Source organism: Arachis ipaensis, chromosome B04 (assembly GCF_000816755.2).
Source record: "Arachis ipaensis cultivar K30076 chromosome B04, Araip1.1, whole genome shotgun sequence".
Taxonomy (NCBI): Eukaryota; Viridiplantae; Streptophyta; class Magnoliopsida; order Fabales; family Fabaceae; genus Arachis; species Arachis ipaensis.
The window spans coordinates 2,959,215-2,976,849 of NC_029788.2; the positions used below are offsets into that span (position 1 = coordinate 2,959,215).

At 29.2% G+C, this 17,635-nt stretch overlaps 1 protein-coding gene, 1 long non-coding RNA gene and 1 pseudogene across 2 annotated transcripts; 2 read left to right on the forward strand and 1 right to left on the reverse strand.

Moving 5' to 3' along the window:
* On the forward strand, nucleotides 6,116-8,377 carry LOC110270820 (protein DETOXIFICATION 16-like). The gene is made up of 7 exons (XM_021120258.1): nucleotides 6,116-6,367; nucleotides 6,608-7,152; nucleotides 7,267-7,353; nucleotides 7,451-7,507; nucleotides 7,615-7,972; nucleotides 8,041-8,127; nucleotides 8,217-8,377. Exons 1-7 carry the CDS (start codon nucleotides 6,116-6,118, stop codon nucleotides 8,301-8,303), a joined length of 1,473 nt encoding a protein of 490 aa, XP_020975917.1. The 3' UTR covers nucleotides 8,304-8,377.
* On the reverse strand, nucleotides 11,790-14,665 carry LOC107638225. Its single transcript, XR_001619767.2, has 2 exons — nucleotides 14,158-14,665; nucleotides 11,790-12,421 (listed from the first exon to the last, which is right to left on the reverse strand). It is a non-coding gene; the product is annotated as an uncharacterized LOC107638225 (long non-coding RNA).
* LOC107635780 lies at nucleotides 15,555-17,165 on the forward strand (annotated as a pseudogene).

Below are 17,635 nucleotides of genomic sequence, written 5' to 3' on the forward strand. Positions count from 1 at the left end.
TTAGTTTTGCATAGAAAATAATTGTATGTAGTTATTTTGTTCATACCCGCACAGGTCCTACTCTAGTTAGTTATTTTTAAACCATTCCCTAAATAAAGAAAAATAGATTAATAGGCAATTAGTCTATAGTTGCTTAAACCAAAGCTTAGTATAATGGCAGAACTTACATGTTCTGCAATGTAACAGACTAACGTTACTTTGAACTAATATGAATTTTTAATAGTATATTATATTGTATGAGCACTAATGTTAAAATAATTATGTCATTATGTCTACATTTTAGTTCAAAACTAGTTTTGCTATCCTTGTGGTGCACAAAATAAATGTGCAAATAATTTACTATTCAAGAATAAAATATAAAATTTAAGAAGTATAAATGAAGTAATGCTCACTTTGGTGAGTCCATGACTTCTGAAAATAAAAAATTGGTCATTAAAAGAGTCCATGGAAATGGTTGCCATTTGCCATTTCCGATCGATTTAGAGTTTGATTTACTAATTTTTAGGTCAAATCAGTTAGACTGGTCTGAGTTTGATAACCATACATGAAAGTTGCTTCCTAATAAAACGAAAAGAGTACATAAAGAGTACACAAAGATAATAAAATTGTGAAAGAATAATAAAAGAAAAGAAATATTAAAGAAATTTTATTGTGAGGAGCTCTGATATCATAATAAAGCAGAAAGAATACATAAAGAATACGCAAAGATAAGATAAATTATGGTGAAACTTCTTAAATTTCGCTATTAAACATTTGAACTTATCTTCATAATATTTGCTAACTTGAAATAAGATACGCGGACCGACTCAGCAGATTTTGGCCCATTTATCATCCCGTAACTTGCATGATTTAATTACATATCTTTGTTCAAGTTACATAATTTAACTACATATCTTTATCCATGTATGTTACATGATACACACTATTCTACTTCTACTTTATATATAAATATAAACCTAACTTATTATGTTGCAACCATAATTCTGAAAACTTGACCAAACCAGTTAGTTAAATCGAAAATCGGTGATGAAAACAGTCCGATCTGCTGTTAATAACCGTCCATTCAAAAATCGACAAAAAACTGATCGGTTGGACCGGACCAATAAATGGCCGGTTCTTGATAAACGACGTCTTCTAAAAAACGCAAAGAGTACATAAAGAGTACGCAAAGATAAGATAAATTGTAACTGAATTTATGTATTTTGTTGGGCTGAATTTATGGACCACCAGACTTATTTATTGTTGGCATGGACTAAGGTGAAAGAATAGTTTAATACTTCCCATCTTTCCTTTGTTCATGTGTGTAACATGATATACCGGCCACTCACACAGACACTCATTGCCCACCACTCACCACGGCTTCTTCTACCATCTCTTCATTCATGTGTGTAACATGATATACCGGCCACTCATACTCACCAACGATATTTGACGCATTCTCAGGGTCAAGCTTATTAGTGTTCAACCTTCACGATTATCATTCACAAGTATAAAATAATGAAAATACTAAATAACGTGAACAAATAGATAATAAAACGGAAAGAGTACATAAAGAGTACGTAAAGATAATAAAATTGTGAAAGAATAATGAAAGAAAAAAAAAAAGATGAAGAAATTTTATTGAATATTGATTGATAGATAAAAGCAAATAAAGATAAGCTAAACATAAAGATAAGATAAAATAAAGACTAAAATTATAATTAAATTTGTGTATCTGTTGGGTTGAATTTGTGGGCCATAAGACGTCTTTATTATGGATTAAGGTGGAAGAGTGGTTTAATAATAGATATGTGGATGTTCAATTCAATAGATATGTACATGATTATGTTTATTATTTTTAATTAGATGATTATTTAACTTATTTCTTTTGATTGGATTTATTCATGGACAGTTAACAATGATCGAATGTTCTAATATTAAGATTTAAGAGAGTCTATTAATAAAATGAAAAAATCAGTTTTTAAATTAAAAAATGTTTTTTATGTGCAACTTTCTTTTTTATATAAAAAAACCTATTATTTAAAAAAAAAAGTATTTTGATAAAATTTGGGTCCCTCCAAAAATTTCTTTCAAACTCTTATGTGTTTGAGGCTGCACACCATCAAAGATTCTCAGCTCATGTCTGCTGGTGCTGCACCAACCCCAATGGACAAATACATTAACTTTTCCATGCTGCTAATGAATGATCCCTAAAGGTTATGATGCATATATATTTAAACTAAAGGTAGCGATAATGATAGGACCTTTGATATTTGTTTTCTACATCAAATTTTCTTCTTTATATTCATAAACTTGGTCCTCATGAAGGAAAAAACTTGATATAAAGAGCAAGTATTAACACATCCACCCAATAAAATACACTATTTGATATGGCTCAGCTCCTTTATTTTAAATTTGATGATAATAATAACGACCATGATAAAAACCAAGCAGCTATATCTGGCAGAACTTTTGATACTTATTCTCTACATTAAGTTTTTTCCGTGGTATCGAATATCTTATTGAGTGAATGTGTTGAATATTTTAAAAAACGCTTGATGTAAAGAATAAATATCAACACAATTATCCATCAAGATATACAATTTAATATACATCCCTTTTATTTTAAATTTAATGATGAAGAATATTCGACTCTTCAATTCATTGCAATGAATCATATCCAAAAATTTTCACTTTGAGCTTTTGCATTTAAAAGATTTAAAAGATGTTTATAGTTCCTATGATTTTTTAATAATTTGTTTTGTCTTGTATTTTGTTTATTTTTAAAAAAAGTCTAGGAGACTAACAATTTTATTGAATTTTGGCCAGCATGTAACCAGCATAGAAATGTGAAGTCATTAGATGAAATCTCATACAAATCTCACACCATTAAATCATCATTGATGGCTATTTGATGACTACCAATCACAAAAGTTACTGGTCCCTAACATTGTTCTATTTTTAAATAAGATATACATATACTGTTTTATTTTATTTGATTTTTTTTTTTTTTTTTTGCATATTTTACCACTTGGTTGTTTAGCACCGTTTTTTTTAATAATAATGTTAAAAAATTTTTAAAATTAATTAGAGTACTCATAATTAATCATATGATTACCAATAAATTTATTTTATTAGATTAAATTAAATTATTTAGAAAAATTAATATAGTAAAAGCAATAATTAGATAACTTATTATTTTGAAGGGTAAAGTATTAAATTGTTCTCCTATGTTTGGGTGTATTTTTGTTTTGGTTCTTAAGGTTTAAAGTGTTCTAATTGAATCCAAAAAAGTTTCTATAGGATATTTCATTAATTGTTTAACTTTGACGTCACTGTGGGACTAAATTGATGATAAATAAAAATTTTTTTAATTCAAATAAGATACTTTAAACTTTAAAGACCAAAACAAAAATACACCCAAACATAGGGGACCAATTTAATACTTTACCTTATTTTTAAAATATAAGATGCTTACCATCCATACAATATCTTTATTAGAATTCCTTTATTACTTACCATCTATTATTTGAATTCATTTTTAAAAAAAATTTAAAAATTAATTAGACGGTACTCATAATTAATCATACGAATACAAATACATTAATATTATTAGATTAAGACTTAGTTTGATAAAATTTTTATTTTTTAAAAGTAGTTTATAAAAGTTAAATTTTAAAAGATGGCTTTTTAAAAATTGTAGTATTAATATTTGGTAAATCAAATTAAAAATAACTTTTAATAAACACAAGTAACAATAATTATATTTGATAAAATAGCTTTTAAAATGTAAGAATACTATAATAGACATAAATGTAAGTATTAAATTTGAAAATTAGTTAACATATGAAGTTATATTAAACTTTTAAATTTTAAAAAACATAAGCGAACTTTAAAAAACTCTATCTTAGGTGCTTTCAGAAGTATCTCGTTCTTTTAAAAACTCCAAATACAAGTATATGATCTTTTTGATTAATAGATTATAAAAAAAAAAGAGCATTTTCAATAATAATTATATCGAACAAAAAAGAATATCGAACAAATTGGCAAGGACAACAGAGACGTTAAAAATTAATCATCATAAATATGGGTATTTTTTTATATAATTTACTTCTAGATGTAATCTAAAACAAAGGTTATACACATAATAATAATAACAATAATAATGATAACTTTTTTAATGATAACTTTTTACCTAATAACTAGTGTTTAGTTCAAGAAGTAATATCAGAATAAGTTCAAGTGGTTGAATCTATAGACTAACATCAAAGGAGACGTTATTGATTTAAGTTACACAACGAGTTTGAATTTTTAAAAAGTACAAGTATTTTTTTAAAAAAATTTATCAAATTAAATTTAAATTAAATTGTTAATTTAAATTAAAAATATTATAATTTTAAAAGTTTAAATTATTTAAAAAAATTAGAGAGAAAGAAAAATTTTAAATCAAACCACCGTTGTCTGAAACATTATACCGTGGTATAAAAGAAGTTTTGCATATATCATGGTTAGTTTTTTTAATTTAAAAAAATTAAATCATTATTTTTTGTTCAAATCGAATATTTAATTATGAGTATAATAATACGATTATCTAATATTGTAGTTAAATAGTTTTTTAATTTAAAAAAATTAAATCATTATTTTTTGTTCAAATCGAATATTTAATTATGAGTATAATAATAGAATTATCTAATATTGTAGTTAAATCGATACAATAATATACGTAAAATGCACGTATTTTTTAAATGATAAATTGTCTACATCTTAGATATTTTAAAAATAGTTTATTTATTTAATTTAAATATAAAAACCTGCATAATATATTACTTTTCTTAAATTACTAAATTAGTATTTAAAATCTAAAAATTACTTAAACCACCGTTCCTTTATTGATGTAACACGCATAATATACTACTTTTCATTGGGTAAAGTATACTTTTTATCCCTGAAGTTTGGTAAAAGTTTCAAAAATACCCTTAAGTTTTATTTTGTTTCAATTTTGTCCCAAAAGTTTTCGATTTGCATCAAATATACTCTCGACGGGTAAATTTTCAAAAAATTTAAGACCAATCTAACAATAATGCATGAAAATTATGCTTGATTTGCTTATGTTGAGGGTTCTTCTTATGAAATTGTTGTTGAATTGGTCTTAAATTTTTTGAAAAAATTAGCCGTCAATGGTATATTTGATGTAAATCGAAAACTTTTAGGACAAAATTGAAACAAAATAAAACTTAGGGGTATTTTTAAAATTTTTGTCAAACTTCAGAGACAAAAAATATACTTTACCCTTTCTTTTATTTATATAATATATAAGAGGATAAATTTTAAATGTAGATATATTGATGTTCTAATCATTTTAATTGTTGATATCAATTATAAATTATATATAATATATTAATTAAAATCAATGGTAAGTCACCCAAAAAAAATTAAAATCAATGGTAAAGATTAATGAAACATTAATATTCTGAAAACTTTCTATACAATATACATTATACCTATCCTCCTACTTCTACTCTATTTTTTGACCTATAACTTGTGCATGATTTAATTGCACATCTTTATTCATGTATGTTATATAATACATATATTTTTCTACTTCTATTCTATATATAAATATAAACCCAACTTATTGTGTTGCAACGGAACTCTTCATAAGGTCTATCATTTGAAACTGGCTTATTCTTTTTTATAAATTTTTCATAAACCTTTCGTAAACTTCTTGACTCCATAACTTATGTAAAAATTAAACTTAATTTGGTAAAATTTTTATTTTTTAAAAGTAATTTATAAAGATTAACTTTTAAAAGATAATTTTTTAAAAATTATAATATTTATATTTACTAAATTAAATTAAAAATAACTTTCAATAAATATAACTAACAACAATTACGTTTAATAAAATAGTTTTTAAAATTTAAAAATATTATAATAAATATAAATACAAGTAATAAATTTAAAAATTAGTTAACATGAAGTTATTTTAGGTACTTTCAAAAGTATTCGAATCTTTTAAAAGCTGCCAGTATAATCACATAATCTTTTTTATTTATCAAATATAAAATGAGGAGCTTGAGCTTTTAAAAAACACAAGCACTTCTTCAAAAAATTTTACCAAACCAAGCCTTAGTCCATGGAGGAAGAACACGAGAATAATACCCGTGTCCCTGTTGAATCTCAAGTGTCCGGTCAAAATAAGTTAAGGACAGTGATTAAAGAAGTAAAAAAGCAAATATATTTGGCAGGACCTTTAATTATAGTGCATTTTCTTAATTTTGCTATTGAACTTATTTCAATAATGTTCGTTGGTCACGTAAGCGTGTTGACTCTCTCCGGCGTTTCCATGGCCACTTCCTTTACTTCTGTCACTGGCATTGGTTTAGTGGTTAGTTCTTTTTACATTAATCTCTTTAACAATTTTTTTACAGTTTTACCAATCAATTTTTTTTTCGTTTATAATTTGGATTTGATAAATAATTTGTTAAAAAATATTTCAACACCAATCAAACCTGGTTACACCCCTTCATGGCATGGAAACCGAAGCGATTAATTTATTGCCAACGATTCCTATTGAATCGACTAACTTTGTGTTCAACTACTCTTTGTTGGTTTCATATAATGACAGATGGGAATTGCAAGTGCATTGGAAACTTTGTGTGGCCAATCATATGGAGCCGGACAACATCACATGTTAGGCATACACGCTCAGAGAGCCATGCTTGTTCTTACCATTATTTGTGTACCCATCTCTATTGTTTGGGCAAACACAAAATCCATATTGATTTTATTTGGCCAAGATCATGAAATCTCCACAGAAGCAGGAAGATATGCTCAATTAATCATTCCGTACCTTTTTGCTTCTAGTGTTCTTCAATGTCAAACTAGATTTCTACAGACACAGAACATTGGAGTTCCAATGATGCTCAGCTCTGGAGTAGCTACTGCACTGCATGCTGCTTTGTGTTGGGCGTTAGTGTTCAAAGCTGGCTTAGGGAGTACTGGAGCTGCCTTATCAAATTGTATATCGTATTGGGTGAATGTGTTGATACTTGCGTTGTACATAAAGTTTTCTCCAAGATGTTCGGAAACTTGGACCGGGTTTTCATTAGAGGCATTCCATAACATTCCTTCTTTTTTGAAACTTGCTATTCTTTCTTCTGTTATGGTTTGGTAAATTTCTACTAACCGTTGCTTTCCTCACAGTTACATTGTTCGAGATCTTCAACTAATGAGTCGAGATCCTCTACTAATGAGTTTTTGTATGGTTTTCGTTGTGCTGAACAGCTTGGAACTGTGGTCGTTTGAATTGATGGTTCTCCTATCTGGTCGTCTTCCAAATCCAAAGTTGCAAACATCAGTGCTTTCTATTTGGTTAGTTCTCACAATTCTTAACTATCAGCACTTTACATGTTACTGTGGATATTATTATTTGCAACGATCTAATAATAATTAATGTTGGAAATTTCAGTGTGAATACAGCATCAACTATTTGGATGATTCCGTTGGGATTAAGTGGAGCTATAAGGTAACTTAATTACTACTGCGTGCTTATGAACATTTAGAATTCTGTGACAACAAATGTTGAAATGAAGTAAACAATTGCAATTACATAATTGTTTGTTTGCGTTGCAGCACTCGTGTATCTAACGAGCTTGGAGCTGGTAATCCTTGGTCTGCACGTTTGGCCGTGCGTGTAGTGTTAGTAGCAACCATTATTGAGGGTATTTTGGTTGCTACACTGATGATAATGTTACGCAATGTTTGGGGCCATGTTTACAGTAATGACGTACAAGTGGTTAGACACGTGAGACTCATGCTGCCAATTCTTGCAGCATCCAATTTCTTGGACGGGCTGCAGGGTGTTTTCTCAGGAATTGTTAGAGGATGTCGACGGCAAAAAATGGGTGCTTTTATTAACTTAGGGTCATATTACGTAGTTGGAGTTCCGTCCGCTATTGTATTAGCTTTTGTTTTACATCTTGAAACAAAGGTATGGAAATACTAAACTGAAATCTATTATTATTTGTGGAGTGTCTTAATTATTTAGGTATTGTGCAGGGACTCTGGCTTGGAATCATATGTGCCATTATTGTTCAAGTACTTAGTCTCATGATCATAATTCTTAGCATTGATTGGGAGAAGGAGGTGTTAACTTTTTTTTTTCTTTTTGCTTTTTTCTTTGAATTTTTAGTTTTGCTTATTAGTAACTGATATGGTTATATTTGTTTTTTTAGGCAAGCATAACTATGGAAAGAATTAATAATTCAGGAGAGATAAGTATGGAAAGAGTTAATAATTCAGTAACATCAAATGTAATCTAGCTGAATTAAATCTTAATTGATTCAATCTAAATAGAATTATTTTAGAATATATATGTAAGTCAATTTATTTTAGAATATTTGTATAATGTTAGTTTTTATTTAATTTATTTATGTGATTTGTTTTTTAATTTTAAAATTTAAAATTAATTTTATAATCTTCATCTTATTGATAGCTATGCTATAGAAAGTTTAGCACCGTTTTTTTAATAACAAATTTTTCAGCAACTTTTATATTATTAGGTGTTTTCTATGGTGGTCAAAATTTATCGGTGGCCAAGGTGGCTAATATTGTTAGATCAATAAGGAATAGACATTTGATGGGGATAATGTTTGTTGACTCTGGTTATATCGTTCTGAATGAGTGGCAATTGAGTAAAGTCCGTTAGGAATACAGGCAACGTAAGCATATGGAGAGGGTTTCTTACCTGGATTTGTCTTCTATATTTTGAATTTTATTTTAAAAAATAAAGTATAATTTTTTATTATTTATTTTATAAATAGAATTAAAAAAAATATAAAAAAATATTCAATAATAAAAAATTACATTTTATTCTCTAAAATAAAAATTCAAAATTTTAAAAATTTAAATTTTTCTTACTTAAAATCTCATCTTTCTGTTTTATCTTTAGGGAAATCGTTTTTTTTTTAAATAAATAAAAAAATCAGGGACGAAGTCGTTTTTTTTTTTAAATAAATAAAAAATAGGTATAAACCGCATTCGATCATTTCAATTTGGGATTTTTTATTTAAATAAATAAAATAATATAATATTTATATATATAGATATGTTTATAAAAATAATATTTTTTATTATTTATTTTGTTTGCGTAAAAAATGAGATATTTATTAATATATTTTAACCTATAAATTATAAAAATCTTTACATGTATTTCATTTACTCACGATTATGCTTTCTATCAATTTAAATTTATTTTTCATTCTAATTATTCGGCTAAAATTATTAGAATATGAATTAGATCGTTTTATATTATTCTAACATTTTTTATTTAATTTTTTTCGTGTACATAGGAAAAAAAAGAAGGAAAAAGGAAAAAACATGGCACGTTGAGTAATTCACATTGAATAATTTACGTTGAATAGTTATTGATTACAAAACATTGAGTAGTAATTGATTACGCGAATAAATTCACATTTTTTAAATTTGAATGAGTTATTATTTAAATTCAAAAATTTAGATTTTATCTCGTTTTTTTTTTATCATTGATTAACATTTTGGAATACTATTTAAATATATGTATTAAAATTTGGGCGAGATATTTAAAATATTTTGAAATGTAAAATTTAAAATTGGATTAAATTTAAAAATAAAAATTAAATCAATATAATTTAAATAATAATAAATTATAAATTTAACTAATACGTTTTTTTATGACATAAGTTAAGATTATTATTAGTAAAATTTTTTAAATATTCTATTTTAATTGAAGCACATCAATTGTATTGGAAATCAAACTTACACAATTTTCTATATATAATAATTTTTTTAACTATAACTTCAACATGTGTCCTATCAACTCATAAACTATATCCATTTTTATCTTTTAAATTGATCCAAATTTGAAAAGTATAGTCTTATGTGTCAAAGAGATATGCATTAAAAAAAAGATAAAATATATTTTTTGTGAAGTTTAATAAAAGTTTTAAAAATATTAAGTTTTATTTTGTTTTAATTTTGTTCCAAAAATTTTTTATTTGTATTAAATATACCTTCGACAGCTTAATTTTTAAAATATTTAAGATCAATCTAACAATAATATATGAAAATTATGCTTGATTTGCTTGTGTTGACGGTTGTTCTTATGAAATTGTTAAATTGACCTTAAATTTTTTTAAAAATGAATCGTTAGGGGTATATTTGATGCAAATCAAAAACTTTTAAGACAAAATTGAAATAAAATAAAATTTAAGAGTATTTTTAAAATTTTTGTCAAATTTTAAAACAAAAAATATACTTTACCCAAAATAAAAATATCGTGAATAACCACAATACATGCTTAAAAATATGTGAGACACGGGTTATTCTCGTATTCTCCTTCCATGGACTAATTTATATGTTTTTCAGTCTCAAATAATAGAGTTTATGAAGAGTTCTTTGTTGCAACACAATAAGGTATGCAAAAGGTATGTAATTTATATTGATTCTTGTAGTTTTATGGCATTAGTATGTATTAATTTAGTCATGTGGATAAAAAGGCCACATTTTTAATTAAATCTTCTTTTTTTTTTTTCTTGTTACCCTGTATTTTATATCGGAGGGTTGAAAAAAATATGTCTGTTTCAGCATTATCTGTTTTTCAATTGTTTTATTAAAATTTATAACACATCAAAACGGTTAAGTTATAAAGAATCATTTTCACTTGAATGAAAGGAGGCAAAACAAGATAAATTTTGTAAAACAATTTTGTTGGACATGGTAAGGATTGTGCATAATAAGCATATTATACTTTCATTTATTTTAGACTATAGAAAACTCCATTGTTGCACTAAGTGCTTAAGCCACAATTTTGTTACTTGGTTGTCCTGGTAACTAGTTTTATTTACCTTAAAAGTTATATAAGAATTTTGAAATATAATGGCTACTATCAAGCTTTGAACATGTTTTTAACCTTGTCCCTATTCCAAATTTAATAGTATTGCCACGTTTTTATTTTGATTTACTCCCATGCAGGCACTTGAGGTCATTGAACTTGAACAAAAAGCTCAGCTTGTTCGTGAGCTAGATGGACATGTCATGAGATATGCACGAGATCAAAATGGGAATCATGTTATACAGAAATGCATTAAATCTAGTCCAACTGATCCAATTGAATTTAGCAAAATCACGTAAAATCATCTCCTATAGATTCATAGAATTTAATTATTTTATGCAATATTAAGTTACTCTGAATACTCATATTGCTCAGCTAGAGAAGAACAAAAATATCAAATATCTCATAATTCACTTTAACACCCTAAAAAATATATACTAATCATCAATGCGAAACCTATGGCTCTCTTGTCTTTTTCATCAACCTCATGGATCTCATTTTTTGCTCTCGTCACTTGCAACTTCTCTTCAAGTTGCAATTGAATTTTGCTAGCTGTGCTAGGCACATGATTGAATTGAAATGTATAATAAATTCGGCTTTCAAGTCTTAAAGCATTTATAAAGTTAAGTGCACTTGACTAAAACTGATAAATTACACTAAAAGTCATCTAATTATATAAATTTAAACAATCTTCAAATAATATTTATCACATAATTCAAATATATATACCAAATTTTATTGTATGCATCACAACATTGTCCAATTCAATTTTATTCGTTCAGCCATGCTGAAATAGCACCTCAAATTCAATTGCATGGTGGAACAGAATAAGGACAAAGTAACTAATCTTTGTCGACTTTGCATCAGTAAGTTTCCTTAAAAATAAATGACTAAAATAATATATAGCTGGAGATATTAGACTTTAAGGAAATAACAGAAATATGAGTACTTTATAACTGTATTAACAACAAACAAAAACAGAAAACTGTGGTAAAAAAAAGACTGCTCCTAACCCATTGTCATAGCTTCAATATAATTAGTGTGTATGCACAATAGGACAAATAAACACGCTTTCGCCTCAATATACACAAACCAATTTACCCTCCATAAGAATTTCATAAAGATTACTATAACCAGAGCATTTTAAAAAAAAAAAAGATAAAAAAAAACTTTCTTTTCTTTTCTCCTTTTTCTTCTTGTCCTTTTCTACACTCCAAACTTACCATTTTTTAATTACAATGGACCTGGGGTGCTATCACTACTACAAAAGCCAGGCTACTCAGAAGATTCATGAGAAATTGAGAATCTAGGTTTAAGTGCTGGACCACTATTTTGATGAGAAGGACTAAACTTTTGAATCCAATGAAGAAGCCCTTTCTTATGATCCTGGTACAAAGGGTTTTGCACCAGAGTCAAGGTTCCGTCCAATGCAAGTGATGATTCGAATTGTTCTAACACCTCAACAACCTGCCAGAACTCAGGCCTCTTGTCTGGATGCACGGACCAACATTGCTCGATTAAAGCGCCCATTGCAGGTGGGCAATCGGAAGGAATAACAGGCCTTGAATTCTGAATAAATACAAACATCACAGAAGTGTTAGAATTACTTGGGCAAATCCTATAGTTTGAAATGTCATAATAACAAAGTCTACGAACAAGAAGGCCGATCACCCTCAAATTTAACAAGCTCCATTCATGGTAATCATATAAGCTAGAATGAAAAAGCCATTTATGTAAATTCATAATGCAAGTTATTTCATTTTCTAACTAGTGGACCTTCCCTGCCAACTTTGCCAAGTATAGATGAATATAATTTCTACCACTCCACCACTATTTTAAAAGTCATGCAGTCAAAGAGGTACCTCACCTAGGAATTTTGCTATAAAATATAGTGTGCTTTCAGGACATCAATGGGATACAAACATATACTAAAAAGGTGTAAATAATCATCTTAAAGACTAGAGGAAGCTTAGAAAAAATAAGAAAATATTTTAACCAATGAATCATATGTATTTAGCTAATATTTGTAGCAACCAAAGACATGTAACAAACAGCAAATCATCGAAAAAAATGAACAACCATACAAATCTGTCCTGCTCTCATAACTAACCATGATATTACACAGTAAATCATCAAAAAAATTGTAAACCTTAATATTTTGTGTTATTAGTCATTATATATAAGACTATAAGTTAATGTTTTATGTTTAAAATGCATAAGACTTTAGACTAATGCATAATCTTGTGTTATTTGTATTGATTTAAATATTTGGTGTTATTAGGCAATATTAGTATTGATTATGGTTATACTTTAATTTTAGAGAAGAGTTAGTTCTTATTATATTTTTCTAAGTGAATTTTACCATGTCAAATAATGGTTGGAGTCTTAGAAATTTGGATATTTTTACATGTTAACTTACAAGAAGGTATCAAGGTAATATAATGTTAACGGCCCGGTTTTCACCCGATTTTTACCCGGTATAATCGTGGCCCGAAAGTGTATAGGTTTCATCGGGTCTAGGGTCGGGTTCGGGTCTAACAAATAGGCCCGGTATATATTTCGGGTCGGGTCTGGGTCACATCAAACCCGGTTTCACCCGGTCCATGCACACCCCTAAAATATAGTGTGCTTTCAGGACATCAATGGAATGCAAACATAGACTAAAAAAGTGTAAACAATCGTTTTAAAGACTAGAAGAAGCTTAGAAAAAATAAGAAAATGTTTTAACCAATGAATCATATGTATTTAGCTAATGTTTGTAGCAACCAAAGATATGTAACAAACAGCAAATCATCGGAAAAAAAATGAACAACCATACAAATCTGTCCTGCTCTAAGCATAACTAAGCATGATATTACACAGTAAATCTTCAAAAAAAAAAAAAGGAGAAATAATAATTTCTAGCAACGATCTCCCTTTAACATTCATTTTCATGTACTAAGTGATTATTCAGCAAGACAACAACAAATTCAAGGTTCAATCACTAATAAATTCAACTCACATTTCCAGCAACAAAAACATTTAGCAAAGTAATTATTTGAGCAAAACAACAACAAATTCAAGCTTCATTGATGATAATCAGTACAAAATTTGATGATTTTAAGCAACAAAGAAATTAGCTCAACAAATTATTCAAGGTTCGGTGGTGATAAATAGTAACAAATTCACGACAATGATGATTTTCAGCAAAAATAAGAACTAGTTCAGTGATATTTTCAGCAACAAATTAAAATCAAAGTGCAGTGATGAATAGGGCAACAAAACTGGAAAAAAAAAAAAGAACAAAGGAATTTATTGGAAATCACCAAATCGAGGACCAGCCTCTGGTTGGGCGAAGGAATCTGAGGGCAGGGAGGAAGCTGACGGCGAGATTCAAAGTAACAAGACGACAACGACGTCCAACCTCGGGACCGGCTACTTCGGCCGCTGGCAACGACGAGCGCGAGAAGGCGCACGACTAAGTGCGAGACGGTGAGGATAAATGGAGCGATGACGACGACTAGTCCCGGGACTAGCTGCTTCTGCCGCCGGCGACAACGAGCTCAGGAAAGGCGTGCGAGCGAGACTGAGTGCGAGATGGTGACGAATGGCGACATGGAGAGCGACGAGAACCTTGAGTGCGAGACCAGCGACGAGAGAGGGAGAAAGCTTGAGATCGCGAGAGCTGATGAGCAGGGAGGTGAGAGAGCTCGAAGTTCAGTGGGAAAGGGAGACGAAGGGGACGCTAAGGGCTAGGGCTCTTTTGGGACAGATTCAGCTATTGGTGAGACATGGAGATTGGGCTTGGCTTGCTTGGGTTTGGCTAGAACAAAAGTCTAGAAATTTTTTGTAGGAACTTAATTATAATGTTAAATTTTTATGAATTTAAATGTGTGTAAAATAAAAAATTAGGAATATATTTATTATTTTGATAAAAAAAAATTTAAATATAATTCAATTCTCATGATGTAAATCAATCGGATCAGATAATTATAATAAATTGGTTTTTTTTTTATTTATTAAAATTAATTTATTGACTAATTTAATAATTCGTTCAATAATAACATAACATACATACGTCTTTAGAAAAAAAGATATTTTTAATATCTTTATTGAAGCGGTAGCCTATTCCATTTTACATGCAACTAAAATGTTAAAATACTATACTACTATCGTATCGATTTTCTTTGAAAACCAATAAAATATATTATCTTTTAAGAACAGAACAATTTCGTATTATTGTTATTAAATTGCATGCCAAATCCTACGGTTAATTGAATTCATAGTAAAATTGAAGAAATTACTAGACGATGATAGAAAATCAATACAAATAATAATGTCACTAAAATTATTACAAAGGAGATGGTGGGAACATGGTCATGCAAACCAGAGGTTGGCCACTCTCTAACTACCTGGCTAACGTGATCCACCTTCAATTTGTCTCCCTAAAATATTACATTAAAAGTCAACAAGCACAAGAAATTATATATATAAGATTTTGTAGTCTAGAGATAACTTAGGATATATTTTAAACGCTTATATGCCTTTGTAATAATATCGGTAGCTGCCGATAATCACTTTATACAAAATGAACAATTTTGAATGTTCCTTCAGATTGTTCCCTCTCTATATAAGCACGTCTCTCTAAGTATTTCCTTTATCTCCATACCCAAGTCTAAGTTGCTAGAACAAGAACACAGGATGGAAAGTGTTATGACAAAAAAAAGTGAAGCTTCTTGTGGCATTAATGGCCCTTCAATTTTGTTTTACAGGATACCACATTGTCTCTAGACTTGCACTTAATATTGGTGTCAGTAAAGTTGTTTACCCTGTTTATCGAAATATAATTGCCCTTCTTTTGTTGAGTCTACTTGCTTATTTCTTAGAGAAGTAAGTTTCATGATTAAACATGCATATTTTATAGTTTCCTATAGTGTCTGTCACTTTTTATGTTGGCAAAATTTTAACATGAAACAATGAACAGGAACGAAAGACCACCCCTTGCTTTTTCTTTGCTGTTTCAGTTCTTCCTATTAGCATTGCTAGGGTAAGCAATAAAAAAAAAAAAAAACCTGCAATTTTCGAGTTATTTGTTTCCGTTTTATTCTTCTAACATTATTTTTCATTGGCTGTGCTAGCATCACTGCAAACCAAGGGTTTTACTTGTTGGGATTATATTATGCTTCTCCAACTTTAGCTTCTGCAATGCAGAACTCAGTTCCTGCAATCACTTTTGTCATGGCCTCAGCTCTAGGGTATTTCATTTCACATCTTTTGAGTTTGAACATTTTTGTCATCTGATCTATTCACAAGTTTTTTATAGACTTGAGGAAGTCAACATTGCAAGAATAGACGGATTGGCAAAAATTCTAGGAACCATTGCAAGTGTTGGAGGTGCAACTGTGATCACTCTATACAAAGGTCCTCCTCTTCTCCACCTGCAGACACCTCAGATGCAAGAAGATAGCTACATACATCAGTCATCAATCAAAGTTCAGAACTGGACATGGAGTTGCGTATACTTTACTTGGACATTGTTTGTCTTGGGCTGCTCGGATGGTTTTTCAGGTGTCTTCGTCATAATCATTATTGATCATGAGTTGCATGCATGAAACTGCAAATTAGTGAACGCCTGGCTTCATTCTTAATAATGTTGCACTGACTCTATTTGCTTAATTGTTTTCTATGTTAACCAAAGTGGCTAAACCCTTTTTTCAGGCTCCTGTGGTGAAGAAGTATCCAGCAAAACTATCACTCACTTCCTTTACATTCTTCTTTGGATTAGTTCAGTTCTTGATTATAGAAGCCTTTTTAGAAACTCATATGGAACGTTGGAAGATAATATCAACAGAAGAGCTTCTTACCATCCTATATGCTGTAATACTCTTCACTTCATCAATGAAATATAGTTCGGATGTTGATAATCTTAATTGAAAATGTCACGGGAATGTGATTCATTCTTATCTAACCTCAAATCATGCAACTTGGTGTAAGTCAACTGAATTCATTTATGTGTTGATGATTCCAGGGAATTGTATCGTCTGAGGTTGTCATATCTCTGCAAACATGGTGTATTCAAAAGGGTGGCGCTGTATGTGTTGCTGTCTTTCAGCCATTGCAAACCTTTTTAGTTGCTATAATTGCAGCCCTCATTCTTGGTGATCAGTTATACTCTGGAGGGTATGTACTATGTAGAACAATTTATTAACCCTGAATATAAGATTTCTTCAATCAGTTTTTAAAATGGCATAATTCCGTAATTTGAACCCCCCCCCCTCTCTTTTTCTCTCTTTTTTACAGGATTGTCGGCGCAATAAGCCTTGCTCAACGATGAGGAAGAGAATAAACATGCTGATGCAGCACCTAAAGGCATACGTTGACATCTCGATCCATTGACATTGACAAATACATGCAATCATGCATACCATGGCATCCAGTTTCTGGTGTAGTATCGGCACAACACAACCACTGAAATAGTCCAGCTCTTTGCAGCATTGCAACTTGTGCAAGATTCAGTTATTTTTCATTAATGTATCTTTATGCTTATTTTCACCTAGTAAATCATATCGTACTAGATATTTCGAGTCAAGGACTCGAGGCATAAGGCCTGGCTGACGTTAGTTTAAGCGAAAGATAAAACTGTCCGTTAGAATCCATGTGCTTTTGCTTTACCCACTGACATGTACATCTGAATTTAATTATGAAAGGTCACAGTCATTATGAATATTTAAAAATAAATTATCATTTATATAAAAGTTTAAAAAACTGACAAATTTATCAAAAAAAAAAAAACGAAAGTAACTT